The 18,267-nt window shown below is 43.2% G+C and overlaps 1 protein-coding gene across 1 annotated transcript in view; it reads left to right on the forward strand.

Annotated features, from left to right (window-relative positions):
• Nucleotides 1-18,267, forward strand: part of CPS1 (carbamoyl-phosphate synthase 1) — a 107,373-nt gene that overhangs the window by 67,005 nt on the left and 22,101 nt on the right. Inside the window, exons 22-28 of the mRNA XM_010407842.4 lie at nt 2,301-2,442; nt 4,189-4,254; nt 4,796-4,859; nt 8,173-8,354; nt 14,309-14,503; nt 15,067-15,134; nt 17,393-17,468. Coding sequence (XP_010406144.3) covers nt 2,301-2,442; nt 4,189-4,254; nt 4,796-4,859; nt 8,173-8,354; nt 14,309-14,503; nt 15,067-15,134; nt 17,393-17,468 — 793 coding nt within the window. The remainder of the gene's footprint in view (nt 1-2,300; nt 2,443-4,188; nt 4,255-4,795; nt 4,860-8,172; nt 8,355-14,308; nt 14,504-15,066; nt 15,135-17,392; nt 17,469-18,267) is intronic.

An 18,267-nucleotide genomic window follows, 5' to 3' on the forward strand; every position in this document is an offset into this window, starting at 1 on the left:
TGTGGAAAAGAAATATATATGGACCGATTCTTGATAGATGTTTCAGAGATGTTTATTTCTCCAGCCGCATGGCTGGAGCTCTGCCGAGGAACTGCAGCAATCACAGGCCAGAGGGTCCTTGCCCGTGCAGGGGAACACAAACCAACCAATGGCGAACGAGGCTGACCAGGGGCAGGGAAACCCCGTGCCTCCACCCCAGGGCCCCTCTCCCAGGACCACATGGCAGCGGGGGGAGACCCCAACATTTCACCCATTTATTTTTAACAAAAAGAGATTTAAAACTTAACATTGAAAACAACTGGATAAACATGACAAGAACAATTTTAAAACAAAACAAGCCACCCTCCTGAGTCTTTAAATGTCCAAACAGATTCTGTGGAACATCTTAAGGCTGACAGAAGGGAGACAGGACTCTCTGAGCATGCTTTGTGGGGAAACTGAGGCAGGAGAGGGTTTCTTCTATTTGTACCTGTTGGAACGCTGAACAAAAATAGCTAATTTCTTCCCTCCCCCTCTTCATCCCCCCCCTCGGCATTGGAAAGGGATTTTTGGGGAGACAATTGGCAAAGGCATGGTTTTGTGAGGGAAACCATGGGTGAAAAAATGGATTTGGAATACACTGAGGGTAATAGGACATAGGGTAAAAGGGAAAGGTGGGATTAGGAAAGGGAGACTGTAGGGGGGTTTATAATGGAGATATTGTCTAACATCACTACAATTTTTAGCATATATACTGCCTTTTACAGAAATACCATCAGGTCCAGTGACCTCTCCTGCTTGTAACCCTTCTCTACCTTGCACAATTTTGAACTCTACCATTTCTCCATCTCCTAAACTTGGGATGTATTTTTCAGGGTTATTCTTTTTAATAGCAGTTCTATGAACGAATATATCTTCTTGGTTGTCACATCTCGTTATAAATCCATAATTTTGTTTAACATGATACCATTTTACTATTCCTAAAACCTTAGCTACGGTGATCTTTTCCTTTTTTCCAAGTGGCTGCTGTTTTCTGTCTCGCTGCATTTTTGCTTTCTCTTTGGCCTTTGCTTGCTCCCGTGTTGGAACTGCCAGGGTTGTTGGGACCATCGGGGCTGCTCATGCCTGCGCGCTCTTCCCAGGGTTGCATTCGGGGCCGTACGGGCCATGCCGCTCAGCTCCTCACGCACCACCGCCTGTGCTCTCAGCTGGGCTGCCGCTGCCTGGGGCCACACCCACGTCTTGGCCATGCCCCCAAGCGACGACCCCCCTGCGCCCTGCTCTAGCGTGCATTTCGGCTAGCCACAGCTCCGTTCCACTGCCGCTGGCCGCCGCCCATGCGCCACCCCTCTCAGTCGGGCATTCACAGGGCTCGCTCCACTGCATGCTGTGTGGGGCCGAGCAGGCTCCCGCCGCGCCTCGCTCCGCTGCCGACACTGCAGCTCACGTCGCTCCGCCCGCACGCGGGAACTGCCTCACTGCTGCTCACAGAGCGCTCGGTGCATGTGGCCTGGGTTGCAGGACTCTGAGGCAGGCTTCCCTTCGCCAAGACACAGCTGACATTGCTCAACAGTCTCGGTAATTAAATCATATTCACAAAAATATTCTTCCATCGGCATATATTTTGACTCAGAAATTAACTGTGTCCAAACGGTCTTCCAAAAGTCTCTGGTAAGAATCAAATCCCAAGAAACATAGAAAAAGTTCTTAAACAACCATGCCAGGAAGTGTTTCGGTTCCTTTTGAGCTTGAATTAAGCTAAAATTTACAAATTGTTGTTCAAGAATCTTTTCAAGTTTAAGATAAATGTCCATATGCGGATCGGAGAGCCAAGAGTCTTTCCACGGTTCCTCCATAATTTAGAGAGAATATCCAAACCAAGGCGAGAAGAGAGAGATCTAGAGTGGTTTTTACTCAGGAATTTTCTGTCCTTAGGGATCAGTGTCTTGCCAGCATTTCTCTACCATTTGTTACAGTGCGGATACTGCAACACGATGTATCAGACAACGAGGCCCGTGGAAAGAATATATATATAGACTGATTCTTGATAGATGTTTCAGAGATGTTTATTTTCCCATCCACATGGCCGGGGCTCTGCCGAGGAACTGAGGCAATCACAGGACCCGAGGGTCCTTGCCCGTGCAGGGGAACACAAAAACAACCAATGGGGAACAAGGCTGACCAGGGGCTAGGGAAACCCCATGCCTCCCCCCCTGGGCCCCTCTCCCAGGACCACATGGCAGGGGGAGGGCCCCAACAATGTACCTTCTAGTTGTTCCTGTAAAGCCTAATGCAGAGGTGTTCTTCTTATTTAATCCCAGCAAAACAGTTCCAGAAGAGACACTGAGGAGAGCCAAACAGATGGGGTTCTCTGACAAGCAGATTGGGAAATGCCTGAGGCTGACTGAAGTCCAGTGCCGTCAGCTGAGACTGAGGAAGAATATAGTGCCCTGGGTGAAACAGGTATGTGAGAAACATCAGTGGGCCTGGTGGGGGCTTCCAAGAGTGGCAGGAGACCTCTGTGTCTTTAGAAACCTCTGGCTCTATTAACATCCTCAGGAGTTTTGATGTTGATGTGAAGAGAACACAGTTCATCCATATAGCTGTTCCTTCTGCACTACAGGCATCAATGCCATGAACATTCCCAAAGAGAATCTCAGAATATTCTTTTTCATATTCTTTGTGGCTGAGGGGGAAACACAGCTATGTGGCTTCAGGAAAAGGCTGAAAATGCTGGCTCACCATGGTAGGACCATGAAGAGCATATCTCTTCTCTCTTGGTACTAATTTTTTACAGGCTAATACTTTATTTGAAGTGTGCTATTGTTATGGGTTCATTTGCTGTTCATTGTGATAGCATGAGCCTAATGAGCTCATCTGGTATTCATGGCAGTGTCACTAGGTGCTGGCTGTTGCATTTAAGGTATGTTGGTATTAAACTGCCACCAGCTGGTTTTCTGTCCTTAAAGAGGGGAAAAAACCCAACCCAAACTACTGAATGTTTCTGAAAGAGTTCATCTGTATCCTCAGGCCCAGTTCCAGGTGCCAAGTCTTCTGTTCCCCAGCTGCTGTTTGTGTTCTGTGGCTCACCTGGCCACAGAAACTTGCCTGGTCTTGCACTGTGTTCTTTCAGCTGCATATGGCACTGTAGCGCTGTATTGATTTGTGTGCCAAGGTACACTTAATAAGGTCATTCTACTTGTGCCTGCCTGTACGCCTTCAAAGCATATGTTTCTTCTTGAGCCATGAAGTACAAGTTGCAGTATTAGCAACAGTAATGAGCAGCAGACACACGGCACTAATGATGTAAGGTCACATTCTTGATTATTCACAAGGATTTGAACAGCCAGTGGGGATTCCTGGAAGTGCTTGAAGTTTGGACAGATTTTTAAATGGTATAGCATGTAGAAATTCATGTCAAGACTGCTTTCATATTGTTCCCTGTTCATAATCTCTGTAGAAGTGTTTCAGATGTTCATTCAGGAAACTTCAGCAGTCACTGGTGACTTAGATGGACTGGTTACCAAGTATAACATGCCATGAGTAGTTGACACAAATAGTTTGTGAACAGCCTGGTGGGCAAATTATTCTTTTGGGCTCTCTGGTGACTAATTACATAAGAAATTGTTGAAAACCACATACAAAAGGTGGTTGAAAATCACTCTTGGTTTGTGTACCATTTAATTATCAAAGCACAAGCTGTAACATAAACACATAGTAATTGCGCTGCCACTCCACAAGATTTCTAAGTGATATTGTGTGTGTGCTTGTATTCAGCATAGGAATAAGATGGGGTCAAGGGTAGAGTCTGAAGATTCCAGACAGCCTAGGTAAAAAGGACAGAAGACCTGGAGGAATCTGTGTAATCCACTGAACAAACTAGAGAATGAGGGCCTTCACAACTAGGGGAAAGTTCCTGGGCTGTGTAGATGTTTCACCAAAGAGGTACAGAGCTAGAACTGCAGCTTAGAAGGAGATGGTAGTGTTGTGTTGACTGAACTGTAGGGTCGGGGGAAGGCCAGGCATATGCTGCGTTAACAGCACAGGACAGTTCAGGTCACCTCCTTATGAGGAAAGATATGATAGGAAAATAACAGGAGTGAAACAGCAGTAGGAAGGGAAAGAGGCAAAAGAAAAGCACCCAAACATCTGCATGTAGGAAAGATCTTGCACTGGCCAAGTCACAATCCCCCTTTTTTTCCTGTACAGATTGACACCCTGGCAGCAGAATACCCAGCGGTGACTAATTACCTCTACGCCACATACAGTGGCCAGGTAGGCACCCTTGGAAACAACAGTCTCATTGCTGTCTGGTTTGATCTCTTTTCCCTATTCCTTGTTATTTCTGGAAGTCTTGCAGATGCCTCGGTCTCCCTAGCAATTCTTTTGGATGGTGTTACATATAATCCCCTTACAGCAGGCCTGGAACTTTCTCTTGCTCCAATCCTGATCCAGTGCATTTACTGTTAACGCCCCTATGTTGTTAAGAGCCTGTCATATACATGCACAGGTAGGTGCTGGGAATGCAGAAGTGATATTTCCCTTATCTCATCCTAACATTATTTTTATATGAAACTTCACAGGTCCTTAGGCTGCTTGAACAGCCATATTAGAGGTGCTGTTTCTCTTTTGGTCTGGGTGCTAATTCCAGGAGAGATGCACTTGATTTACACTGCAGTAAGCAAGATCAGACTGCAGCCCTGAAGGATCAGGTTGCTGGATTTGGGCTGAACACCAGAAACTGTTTATTCTGAAAAGCACGGAGTTAGGTGCTGTGGAGTACAGATCCTAATGACTTTTTTGTCTCCCTTCCCAGGAACATGATGTAAAATTTGATGACTGTGGAGTGATGGTGTTGGGCTGTGGACCATATCACATAGGTAAATCTTTCTTACAACTCCTCTGTTCTCCTTGTACCCTCAAGCCTTCTTTGGATAGTCTTGTGGTTCCTTTGTTCCTCTCCTCATATGGTGAAAAAACCCTCCAGAGCACAGTACACAGGACATCAATTCCTAGCAGAAGGTTTGCATTTTATACTTGCTTGGAGATTTCATTTCATGTCCTGGAAAAAAACCAGGAGAATTTTATTACTTTTCACATGGTACTTAGTTGTGATTTCCACAAAGTTTTACAGAAATTTTTTAATCTTACTTTTTTCGCAGGTTAAGATCTTGAGAACCTCATACCTTGTATAGAAGTTTGTTGCTCCCATACCTATCTTATATGTTTACTGCCAGCTCCTGATGATATTGTCACTATGCATTTTACATCTGTAAGTGTAGGTGACTCTGAAAATATTTTGATCTCTTCAGCTGCTTTTGTATAAGCAATTCTCTGTATGCTGTTTTTTCAACCCACTCAGATCATTATACAGAGTAAGTTTCCTTGTGGCTGTGAGTATTGGGTAGACAGACTGTTGAATTCTGTAGATGATGATTTTCACTTTCCTTTTCATGGATGTCTCCAAATAGTTTGCAATTATTGACAAGAAAAAAATTGCTTGTTATTCAGAAATACTTCTGCTCTGCATCTCCCAGAACTGGTGATGAGTTATGAAAGCATCCATTTGTTTTGCTTGGATGGAGAGGTCATGTGCTGAACTCCTGTTGCTGTTTGTAGGACATGTCTTTTTGAACTCCATTTCCAGCGTTAATGTTGAGATGAGTGAAATCAGGAGCAGCACTCTATGATTAGGCTTACTTTTTGTGAACACTTCTGCTGTTCAACAGGCTGTGCGGCATAGCTACAAAAAATGAAAAGGATGGCAGTGTTATTTCATAAGTTGATTGAATGTATGTGAATACATTTTGCACTGTTCATCTAAAACAACTCATTGCTTAGATTAGACATGCAGGTCTGTTCTTGGTCTGATCTGCTCTGCAGCTTTGATTAGATCCAACAAGACCATCTTTGGAAGAGGTTGCAGCTAAATAAAGGCTGCTAGAGGAAACCATTACTTGGACCTGTAAAATATTTTTTTCCTGGGTGCAATAGCCAAGTTGATTTTTTTTCTCTGTTTTTATCCTTTGAAGGCAAGTAAGCAGTGTGCTTTTCCTCTATGCTTTCAGAATTGTAATCAGAATTCAGTGGGATCAAATTAGTGTTCTCTTCCAGGTTAGAAAAGGCTAAATTATTTGGATGGAAGTTAAACATGTGACATTATTTTTCTTATTTCCTTTGTGACAACTAAGTTTTAGGTTAAAAAGAAACAGAACAACCCTTATGAATTTTATTTGAAAATAGTTTGAAAAATATTGCAGGAAAATGTTGAATATGTTCACACTTCTGCAAAGAAATAAAAATATTTGAGGGAAGTGAGGCCATTTAAAAAGTCATGCTGTATTATGTGTTTAGAAAGAAAATTATTCAAACCGAAGTGGTTTTTTTGAAGTTTCTTGTAAACTAATATGCCAAATAGAAATATGATGTGAGTCAGTGTAGTTACACACTCTTGAACTTCAGTGCTTGCTTTGGCGCACCTTTCCAGCACACATGACGCCTCAGCAATCCTTGCCCTTCACCTGCTGCCAAGAGGGGATCTCCTGTCCCAGGAGGGGGTTTGTTTGTGTGTCATCCCTAAAAGCAGTATAAATATATTTCCACCACTAGCATGGGCCGACAGAGTGCTCTCCAAGTTTTAAGGTGTGCACGTAGACTCAATGTGATTGAAATGTGAAAGTGAGTTCAAAAACATGCATGTATTGATGTAGTAATTGTCTCCTGAGGAGCAGTGTCTGGTTATGTTACAACAGTCATTACTAGTAATACTATTTATTTTCTGTCAACCCTTTTCCCATGTTTGGATATGATCATTACTGGACGTGCCTGGAATACACTTAACAGCTGTTCAGCTGTTTTCCGAGGTTGTATCTGAAGCATTCAGATGAGGGCTCCAGATGACCGTTGTGTTCCAAAGTTGAGGTTTCTTATGCATATAAAAATACCTGCATAATGGAAGTGGAATACAAAACCAGAATGAGCATCTGGTGTCCCTTCTGGGCAACATCCAGTTTCAGATTTGATTTTCCTCTATTTTCTGTGGGGTTTAACTGAAGCTTAGGCATGTTTTGAGGTTCGTGTTTGACAGAAGTGGGGAAACAACTTATGTGCCTGTCAGAGAGTGACCTGTGACAGCCATCAGTTTGTGACTAGGTGGTGGGGGGCAGCAATTAAGCAGTGACTGAAATTCTATCACACAATTATATATAAAAATAATATCAGTGGTTAACGATCATGTAACGACTGTGAATGCAGCATGATGAGGCCAAGGTTTTCTTGTAGACTGTAAGCATAACCATTTAATGATGTTCTTTAATATGCATCATTCTCTGTTTATGGTACCTGTCTTAGATGTTTGAGTATAGAAATGTATGGGGTAGTTTGCACAAGTAGATGTTTGCACAAGTCTCGATTCCAGTGTTCCCTGGAGCCTGCAGCATTGCCCAAGTCCTGAGAGCTGCAGCTTGCCCAAGGCCAGGCACCAAGCCCTGGTGCCCACCCAAGCCCCCTCTGTGCCTCTTTCCTTTCAAGATAGCCACAGTGCTTATTCAGGGTTCGGGACAGTAGGATGTGCTCGCCCCACAGTGTTGCCATAGTCACTGTAGCCTTTAAAGCAAGATCAAAGGATCACAGAGTGGCTGTAGAAGTTTGTTCTACTGATCTGGCTTACCTGGAGTCAGTGTATGGGAACGTAAAACCCACTGAGATGTAATTCTTCTGTTGTTGGTTTAGCTCTTCTGGAAGGTAAAACCCACTTCAGTTGTCTGTTCTTCACACCACATCTGTGCAAATGCTTTGTATTTCCTGGAGTAAACAGCATTGTCTTATAATAACAGGAACTCAGTTTAGTTTACCCCACTCTTTAGTTTATCTCAGAGGGCGTTGTTTGGGAGGCAGCAGTGATTGGATAAGCAGCAAGAGCCCACTGAAGTGTTTAAGAGCACAGGATGACAGATATGTTATAGAGGTCTATCACTCCTGAGCAGCTGAGCCAACTTACCTGTTGTGCTTGGAAGTTCCTGTTTTGTGGATGATTAATTTCTGTGGGAGGACAATTACATTTCTGGCTCTGAGCTGACAGGAGGCAATGCCGGCTTTTTGTTTTCTTTTTTAAGCTCGAGTGCTGAGAACGTCTGTTTATGTTTTCTTCTCTGCATCCTTCCTTTCCTTGCCCACTTTTCTGTCTCCTGGCAGGCAGCAGCGTGGAGTTTGATTGGTGTGCTGTCTCCAGTATCCGCACACTGCGTCAGCTTGGCAACAAGACCGTGGTCGTGAATTGCAACCCAGAGACAGTGAGCACAGATTTTGATGAGTGTGACAGACTGTACTTTGAGGAGCTGTCACTGGAAAGGATCCTGGACATCTACCAATATGAGGTAAAGAAAAGCAGAAGCACTGCCATGAAAAGCCATGAAGCAACCCAAACTTTTCAAAATTCCCGTCACTAGCTTGCAAAGCAGCTGGATGTGAGGGGAGAGAGCTTGCTCGCAAAAGCTGTTTGCTTTGGATCCCGATGTTGCATTTTACACATCACTGATGCTCCTAGCAGGCTGCTCAATAAAGAATGCCAAATAAATATTAAATTATTTTGCAAGATGCCATATTATGCAATATTTACAAGCAGGCTTAATTTGCTGCACAGACATTTATCACACAAACTGTTCTGCCCTTGTGCTGCTGGGCTTTAGCAGTTAAGCACACCCTTGATTTGAAGTACAAGTCCTCCACCTGGAGCAGTTGAAGGAGTTCTGTGCATCACACCATGTGCTCAAGAACTTGCAGGCTTGGCCTTGCAGTGCAGTTGGCAAGTGGATGTGGTCCAGCATACAGGCAGGCAGATCAGGGAGGGGCATTGGAATTGCCATCAAACTATAAAATGTTGCAGCTCCTGATCCAGACATTGCACTGGTCTTTTAGCAATTTTCAAGTGTTCAGAAGTGCTGATCTAAGAGATGGAGAAGAATGCCAGGCATATTTGATAATGAGGGGATATATAATGTAAACAGTTGGCTCCAATATCGAAAATGTTGATTTCTAGAGGGTAACACACTCATTTAGGATTCGTGGCTGAGGCTAAAAGGTGCTTTCAGGAACTTCATCTACCCTAAAATTCAGCATGAGTTGGCCATGTAACTTGCTGAAGCAACTTCGGAGAACCCAGATCATATTAAACTTGTGATTTTTCTTGGCTCCTTTTCCTGGTATATTAGGATCTGAGCTCATCTCCTTTGTGAATGGGTGCAAATTTCTAAAAGGGTTTTATAATCTGGCCATGTTTTGATCATTCCCAGATTTGGAACTAGGTACAAGCACATCAGAAATTGTCTCAGACTCTAGGCTCTGTTCTTCAGCCATTTGCAAAATACTGTCTACAACCATTTTTAAATTGTATGTTCATACTTTCCTGTTTGTACAGGTTGTTTTACCTCTTCTTTAAATTTTTGTTAAAACAGAGACTACTACTGGAAAACATGGATTTACAACAGGCCAAAAGACTCTGGTGGCTCTCTGGACTCATAAAGGCTGATTTTTGTATGCTTTAGGATTATCCAGGAGGCTCAGCTCTAAAAGCACTGAACTCTTTTTTACTTAACAGAACTGAACTTCTGAGCAGGGGCATGGAAGAAACTGGTGTGACAGTTTGTCAGACAAATAACGCTGATGAAATACAACATCTAATTATTGCAAGATCAAAGAGAACGTAGAGATAGGTGATGAGAGTGTTCATTTCCACATGGAGTGCTAGTAATTAGCAAGTTGGGTAAGAAAAATATGTGAACAGGATAATGAATACATATTGAAACTTGCATTATCCTGCTTGTCAGAGCAAGGCTTGGCCAGTTTGATGGGAGGCAATGCAGATCTCCAGGTCTAGTAGCAGCATCCTGTGGTTTCTGTTAGCATCCAGAGGATTCTGCTACTCTGGCATGGGTGTGAAAACAACCAGCTTGTGCTGGAGGTGTTAAAGCCATCAAAGTCTGAGCTGAAACATCCAAAATCAGTGTTGTACTGTCTAATAATTCCCAAGGGGAATAGTAAATACAAATAGTAAAACCACTTTTCTTCAGCAGCGACATAAGGTAATGGTATTATTATGCCTAATTTGCAAGTAGGGAAAATGAGGAGTAGATAGGCCTACACAGAGTAATGCAAAAGAACTTGGGCAGAGCTGGGGGCAGAGCCCAGACCTCCAGTATGGTGTAGTCTAAGATGTATTATTTGTTACATGTCATTTCTTTAGAAAAAGGAGTGAACCAAATGCTAATGTCCTGTTAACGGAATACTTCCTCAGGCAAATGCAGTTGGAATTCAGCCCCTAAGAGAAAGATCAAGTTAAAAATTTATCTGATTCAGAGATCCCTCGCCAATCCTGTAGACAGCCATCTCTCCCAGTTTCATAAACAAAGCATGAACAGTGTCATGATTTCAGACTGTTCTTTTAACCTCTCCTGGCCATTTGCCTCCTCTGGTGTTTCAATGGACAATGAACTGTTGGAAATAACTGAAAAGTCATGGATCATTGACAAACTGTACGTAAAAACATCAGCAAACAACGGACACAACCCTGGGCCCTCAGTAGAGAGATGATATTTCAGCTCCCTAAACATTGTTAGGATTAGCAGCAAAGCTTGGGCAGCTGTTAAGCCCGAGTAAATAGGTGCACTGACTTGTCCTCATTTTTCTGATTAGATAAATTAGGCTGCATCAAGGAGCAAGTTTACCAACAGGACAGAGACAGCTGGAAGGTGCCCACCAAGAAATGCTTACAGCTTCACACAGTCCTCTCCCAGGGATGTACTCAGCTGTCCCTTTTCTTTCTCTTCCTTGTGTCCTCTTTAACCTCCAGTTGACATTCACAGCTGCAGTGATTCACTGGAGTCTGAGCTCTGCATAACAGAGCTGTTCATTGGAGGAAGGTTTAATTTACTGTGAATGTGCAGAGTTAGGTGGTAGTCTGTGAGGACAATAATTAAAAAAAAAAAATTCCCTCCCTCAGATTTATTGGCTTTTTGTTTCCAGAGAAGATGTTCCCTTTTTATTTTAATATCTATCTGCTGGAGGGCCTCTACTGATTCTTTTTTCTGTTTCAGAGATCATTCTGAAACAATTCATAAAACTAAAGGAGGCTCTTAGGTACAATTTTAATGGTCTAATTTGTTTTCAAACTCAGGGAAAAAGAAACCCCAGCTCTATTACTAATGACATAACAGCAAGGTAGCAATAAAAAGAATGATTTTTGTTATAAAGGGGTAAATAATTCTCTCTAGGCTTCTTTCACTAGATTACGTATTGCATATATTTTAAAGATATCTAATGGCAAGGATGTTATTAATTTTATTTATAATTAAAATATGGCTGGTGACAAAGTGATATGCAGTGTCCCTTTCTGCCTGCCTGCATTTCTCAGTGGAGCAGTCATGTTCCCTTTCAGGACAGTGGCTGCTCTTTGGGTGGGAACATGCTTTGGGAAACAACAGCAGAATTTTAAAATAAGAAGTAAGCAGCGGCTAGGTTCAATTTATGGTTCTTCTTGAGTAAAAATCAGTATATGATTCTTTGCTATCTGCTTGAATAAGCCATCTCCTCTGTCTCCTTAGGGCTGGAGTCCCTAATTCTATCCCAACTTTGATGTCGGCGGTATTTGGATTTTAGAGGCTCAGTAACTAAAATTGTTTTAAAGGCAGAAATAAGCAACAGCTGAGGAAAAGCTGTTAGCTGGGACACTTCACATTTCAAGGATAGATTAAGGTGTTGGTTGACTTTGGAAGCAAAGCTACTTTGACTTGTTACCCTCCTTCCAAGCTGCAAGAAGGGGTTTGCTTATTCACACTCTGGTTCTAATCCATGTGGGATGATAAGGGGCCCAGGGACTAGAGGAAATTACTGTTTTGGATGGGTCTGGAAGCGGTAAGGCATAGATTTCTCTTCCAAGCTAGAGATGGTGAGCTCTGATGTCATGAGACAACCACTTGTGGGCACAAAACAGCCCCTGTCCTTTTTCACTGCCTGTCCTAAGCTCTTTCAGATGGTTGCTGTTGGCCAGCAGCATAATGGCATGGTGAAAAGGAAAAAAATAATCATCTCATGGTGTGTATTAGCCTGCTGAGCAAATAATCTAGGGATAGTGAGTGCTGCTTAAATGCCAAACTGTTGGATCTTTATTATGGTAGAAAATTAACCATATCAAAGTTGAGTGGGGATTGTACTAGCATTTATCATCTATTTTTGCCCAGTCACTCACAGTCCATCCTTCCCTCAGTTTACAGTTTTGCCACTCCAAATCCCTTTAAATCCCTGATGAAGGAATTCCTCTTCCAGGAAGACCAGTGGGGCTGACCTTCTTCAGGAAAAACACACTTATTAATTAAAAGAACATTGTTTCTCTATCTTTTAGAGCCAAACCATGGATCACTTGATTTATGTTTCTTGTTTGTTAGAAGTTGTAATGTAAAATGTAAATGTAAAACACATTTAGTTCAAAAGAGCTCCTCACTGGAGCTATTCTGTGGGCCAGATTCTTCTTTGGGCAAAGTTTCACCATCTTTAATTTGAAAGTAAAGTGCTCTTTGTTGCAGGTACTCTAAGGCCTCTTTTTTCTATTGAAAATTTTCACACCTGACTAGATTGTACTTGAAAGGATTAGGGATTCTATGTAAAAAGAAAAGAAGCCCATATTTGCACCTGTAAAAAGATGTGTGTTAGCAAGCAAGATCACTTGTTTCTTGTTATTTACTGTTTATTATTTTCTCACTTAAAATGCAGTGCTGCCCAGTGACAGACATGAAATGCTCCACTGTGGCTGGAGGATGCTGTGCCACCTGTTCTGCCCCATCTGCCTCTGGAATTGGAGTGCTTACAAATAACCTGTGTGGAAATGAACACATATGACAGTTTGCTGAAATTCTTGCTGCCATCTAGGGCACTACCAGAAATGAGGAGCTAGTCAGGAATAAGGAGCATTGATTAAAATAAAGGGCTAAGTGTATCCATAGCATTGCAGGCTGTATGTGTTGGGCTCTGTTGAACTAGACTCTGCTTAGCTTTGTTACACTCCTTCAAGTCTGGCTTCTGGGGCTAGGAAAGGTGGTTTGCTGATTGAGTAGCAGTGCTGGCAGAAAAAAAATGCTGTAAATTCCAGTTGTTTCCCATTACCTCTCTGCTGGAGGTTATTGCCTTGCATCTCTGGAATAAAAAAGATTTTGCATGAATGTCTGCTCCTCTGGCCATGTCTGCTCAAGTCTCTGACCATGAGCATGGGAGAGGCTGTTTTCTCCAAGAGCTAGACTGAAAAAGAAAGAAGATCTCAGCACCTTGTTTGTTCATGCTGCTGGGTCCAAAGGCCACAGCAAGCAAAGGGGGTAGGCTCAGTTGTAGTGAGAGTCCCCATGTCCACATACGTAGGAGCATGTGGGAGGGAGACCTGACCCTACAGAGCAGAGTGTTGAGATTTGTTGGGGTGTAGTGGATGTTCCTAGCTTAGTGCCCTTCCTCTGCAAAGCAAGGCAACGTGTCAGCTCAGTGCTTTTCCTCACTGGGAAAGCAGAAGCACCTAAGTATGACATGCAAAGTAACAGGTTCAGGTTCAGGCAAGACTTATGGAATCATGGGTGAATGCTGCAAACTTCTCTGGTTTCCTAGGGAATTTGACCTCCAGTTATTTCTCGGTTTTGAGTGATAGTGAGGAGGATATTGCTGTGTTAGGGAGGCTACACACTGCAAATCACACTTTGCAGCCTGGGTGCCTCTGGATCAGCACAATTATGATAAAATCATAGAATGGTTTGAGTTGGAAGGGACCTTAAAGATAATCTAGTTCCACCCTCCTGCCATGAACAGGGACAGCTTCCACTACACCAGGTTGCTCCAAGCCCCATCCAACCTGGCCTTGAACACTTCCAGGGATGACGCAGCCACAGCTTCTCTGGGCAACCTGTGCCAGGGCCTCACCACCCTTGAAGTAAAGAATTTCTTCCTAACATCAAACCTAAATCTCTCCTCTTCCAGTTTAAAACCATTCATCCTTGTCCTATCACTATCAGCCCATGTAACAAGTTGCTCTCTTTTTTTATTAAATTCTCTTTAGGCTCTGGAAGACTGCAATAAGGTCTTCCTGGAGCTTCTCTTCTCCAGGCTGAACAACCCCATCTCTCTCAGCCTGTCTTTGTATGAGAGGTGCTCCCGCTCTCTGATCATCTTTGTGGCCCTGTGATCTGTCTTTGTTCACAGCAGCCTGCAAAGGGACATAATCTAAATATTGGATTCTTGTTGTGACAGCTCTTCCTGTTAAAATAACTTGGACATGACTGTGCTCCTTTCTGTCCTCCAATAGGGATGCAGTGGCTGCATTATATCTGTAGGTGGGCAGATTCCCAATAACCTGGCAGTACCACTGCACCAGAGTGGAGTGAAGATTCTTGGCACAAATCCTTTGCAGATTGACCAGGCAGAAGATCGTTCCGTATTCTCAGCTGTCCTGGATAAGCTGCATGTGGCCCAGGCTCCCTGGAAGGCAGTCAGCACACTGGTAAGTTGGGATGTGCATCTGGGAAATGCTGAAGCAGATGGGGGCTGGGATGTGCATCTGCTCAGGAAGGACTGACTCACTGATATGTTTCAAGATTCCAAAGGCATTTGACAGATTTTTACTGCCCATGTTAAAGAACTTTTTGATCCCTGTAAAGTGATGCTACACCCGCATTGGGAGTGGGTGGAAACTGGAAAGGAAGTGTCTTTAAATCACCTTACACAGCCTGGGGTATATACCCAGTAGAAGTTAGCACCACTGACAGGCTAGTCTAGATATCCTGCTAGCCTTGAGATCTGTTCTAGCAGGTGGAGATTGCAAAAGAATAGAGATATGTTGGCACTGCTTTTTTTTCCCAGTGAAGCTCTATGTACAGGGGAGGTCTGAAGGTGACAGCTCTGGAACCAGGAAGCTGTGTGTTACATTGAGTCCAGGCTGCAGTCCCCAACTTCTTTCCCCTCATCTTAATTACTAGTAAAGTGCAAATGCAGTTACAATTGGAATTTTGGAATGACTTTAAAATATTTTCTTGTTCACAGCATGTTTTTCCTCCCTTTCTTTAGAGAGACGCTGTTGAATTTGCAAGGTCTGTGAGTTACCCATGTTTGCTGAGGCCCTCTTATGTTCTGAGGTAAGGCATAGCAAGGTGGCATATGAACTCCAAAAACCTCTCTGAGACAAGGGAGAACAATTTCAGGGGACCTGTGTGGAAAACTCTGTGCCAGGTATATGTGGCATTAAGCTGTCCATGAGACAACTGCTCAAATCAATTAATAAAGCCAATGGATCCCTGAAGTCCATCAGGCACTGATCAAAGGTAGAACATAATCATAAGAATGTCTGTTCATCTGTATTAGCTTTTGCGTATCTCAAAGCCAAAACCATGAACCATCTGGGATATTCTTTAAGGTTCCTGAGATTGTTACCTGTACAATTAAGTCAGAAGATTGTTTGCCGCCAGGAACAACAGAAGAGAACCTGCTGAGGCCGTTTATTGAGATGGGCATCTGGTTTTCAGAAAATGACAGTTCATCTTTTGAATTCCGCTTCTTATTTGCCAAGCTTCTCCCCTTACAGGCATATTTTATGTCACTACACCGTGGCAGCTGCTTCTCATTAAACAGGCATTGTATGGAGTCCCTCATTTCCAACAGCCAGCCAGACTTTTGAGGAGGTTACACCAGCACATGCACACAGCAAACTCACAAGTTCTGAATGATCCCTCTTCTCTGCAAAAAGTTTCTTTATGGCTGGGTGACTCAGCACAGGCAGTTTGCTGGTCACAGTTTACAAGTGAAAATAAATTGGAGACAGGATCTTTTTTATATGAAAGACACCCATATCAAAATGAAGAAGCACAATATCAGCTTTCGGGACTGGGGGAAAAGCACACATTTTATTTTAAAAGAAGAAAAGGAGAAGGGTTACTTCAACCCTGAAGGAAATATCCTCTAGAAGAGGCTCCCGAATGTGACTTTTCTATCTGGTCTCTTAAGACTTGCAATGTGGTTTCAAGCAAAGTTAGAAAACAGCCCTCCTGTCAGGAGTAAAGTTGAGTATAGTTAAGTATAAGGTAAAAACTGCTCCTGATGTAATTCTCCAGATTTCTAGGGATCACTTCTTTTAGCCTGTTGTTTCCATCTGTATTAAAAACATTATAGGCCCTTTCTGTGTTAAGTATTTGCTAATGTGTGTTAGTGCAGGGTAGGGGGACTCCAGGGAGAAAGATGAAACTGAAGGATGTAAAACTTGCGGAATGAGAGTGTGAAAAGCCCTAGGAGAGATTTTGCCTGGTCTCTGTCTGCAGAACAGCGGCAGTCCATAGCTAGACTTCTTCATCCTCTGAGCAGATATGACCTTTAATATTGGCCAGTTTCCTTGCAAACTAAATGCCTTTCCCCACCAGTTAGGCACTGTGTACACCAGCTCACATCCTCAGTGGTACTACTGACACAAGTTCATGGATTTATTGAACTCTATTGATTTACATCAGCTGAAGGAGTAAATATAATCACCTAGGTACCTGTGTCTATTTATCTTAGGATAAAGTGACTGATTTGTAGGATAGATCCTTCTTCCAGTTTTCCCCACAGCCTCTGTGGGCTTGCCCAACAAAGCAAAGGGGAAGCTGCGCATCAGTGGTAGAAATGGGAAATGCAACATCTTTTTTATAAGATGCTTGTCTTTAAAAGGGACCTGAATCACTTACTCTGGACCCATGCTCTCCCAGATCCCTTCTCTGACATTACTGGCTGTTACAATTAAAGCAGCTTTCAGATATCTGCTGTACTGTGTCTATTCCCTTAAGAAATGAGACATTAGGGGAGGAACACAGTGAAATTGGCCAGCAAAGAACAGACCTGGATTTGCATCTGGATTTAAACTGTCACAACCATTGCCAGCGAACCATGCATGCCTCACTTCATCTGTCCCTGAGGAGCAATTGGGCTAAAGTGAGCCAAGTGTATGTTTGTCCTGAGCTCCCAGCTAACCTGCCCCAGGGGGAAAGTCTGGGTCTTACTGGGGCTGGGTGGCTGAGGAGCCATCTCCCCCAGCTTATGGGGACCTTCAAAGGCTTGGCTCAGGAAGGGGATTTGGCAGCAGTACTAAGGCTATGAAAACACAGTTCTTTCTTTGTTTCTTCACTATGGTTCTGGAGGTCTCCTGTCTTCTCTGGGAAGGATAATGGAGGGTCATTGGGTACCACCTCTGCCTCTCTTTGAGTCAAGAACAGAGCAAATGGCTGGAGTCAGGAGCTTGCTTGGCTAGTCTGTCATACAGAGGTTGTTGGTAACCTTGTGAACCCTGTGCCCTGGTGCCTTACACTGATCTCTCCCTAAAATTCACAAGGGAAGCTGACCTGTGTTCCCTTCTTTCCTATTCTCACAGTGGGTCTGCAATGAATGTAGTATTCACTGAGGACGAGATGAAGAAGTTCTTAGCAGAAGCCACCAGAGTCTCTCAGGTACCTCTTGTGCTCCCACCTCTTTTTGTGTTTCCCTTATTTATTTCATCTCTACTGTGTTTTCTATCTCTTTGTTTCTTTATTGTGTCTTCCTCACTCTTTCCCTTCCTTGCTTGGGGAAGAGCCACTGAGTTTGACTCCTCAGTTTGTTCCCTAATAGGCTCCCTAACTTGGGAGCATGTGCAAACATCCTTAGTGACCCCACCAGGATGCCTGCATGGAGTAAGAACAGCAGGCAGCTGTTTTACCTGGGCATACATTCCTGACCCGTTAATTGTGTAAATAGATGTAGGCCACTGAGCTGGGACCCTTCCAGGCTTGCCAGTGGCAGGTTATGCCACCCAGCATTGAACTGGTAGCCTCTTTCACTCACTTTTTGAGTTGTTTTGCCTGGCTTCTTTGAACAACTTAAAACTTCATCTTGGCATCTCTTCTGAAGGTTTTTTCCTCTTCTTCTTTTTTTTTTTTAATGGTCACTGTTCAGAACAGGGCTGTGGCACTCCAGAAATCTTGGAGTTAAAAATAAATGAATCAAAGAGAAACTGTCTGAAAACACATGAAAACACAACTGGCTATGGAAGTCAGACATATTACTGCTTTCTCAGAATTCTCAGGTGGTTAAAGCTTGAACAAGATCAAAACCATGCAATTTTTAAGTGTATGAGGCAAAAGGTGCAAATTTAGCTTTTCAGCAAGAAATGGTGGAATTAAAGGGAGATATGTTTCAAAGTAATAATATCCTGAAGGATAGGTAGTGTGGAGGCAAGGAGACCACTTATTACTATCTTTGAACAAGTTT

Source organism: Corvus cornix, chromosome 7 (genome assembly GCF_000738735.6).
Source record: "Corvus cornix cornix isolate S_Up_H32 chromosome 7, ASM73873v5, whole genome shotgun sequence".
In the NCBI taxonomy this organism is placed as follows: Eukaryota; Metazoa; Chordata; class Aves; order Passeriformes; family Corvidae; genus Corvus; species Corvus cornix.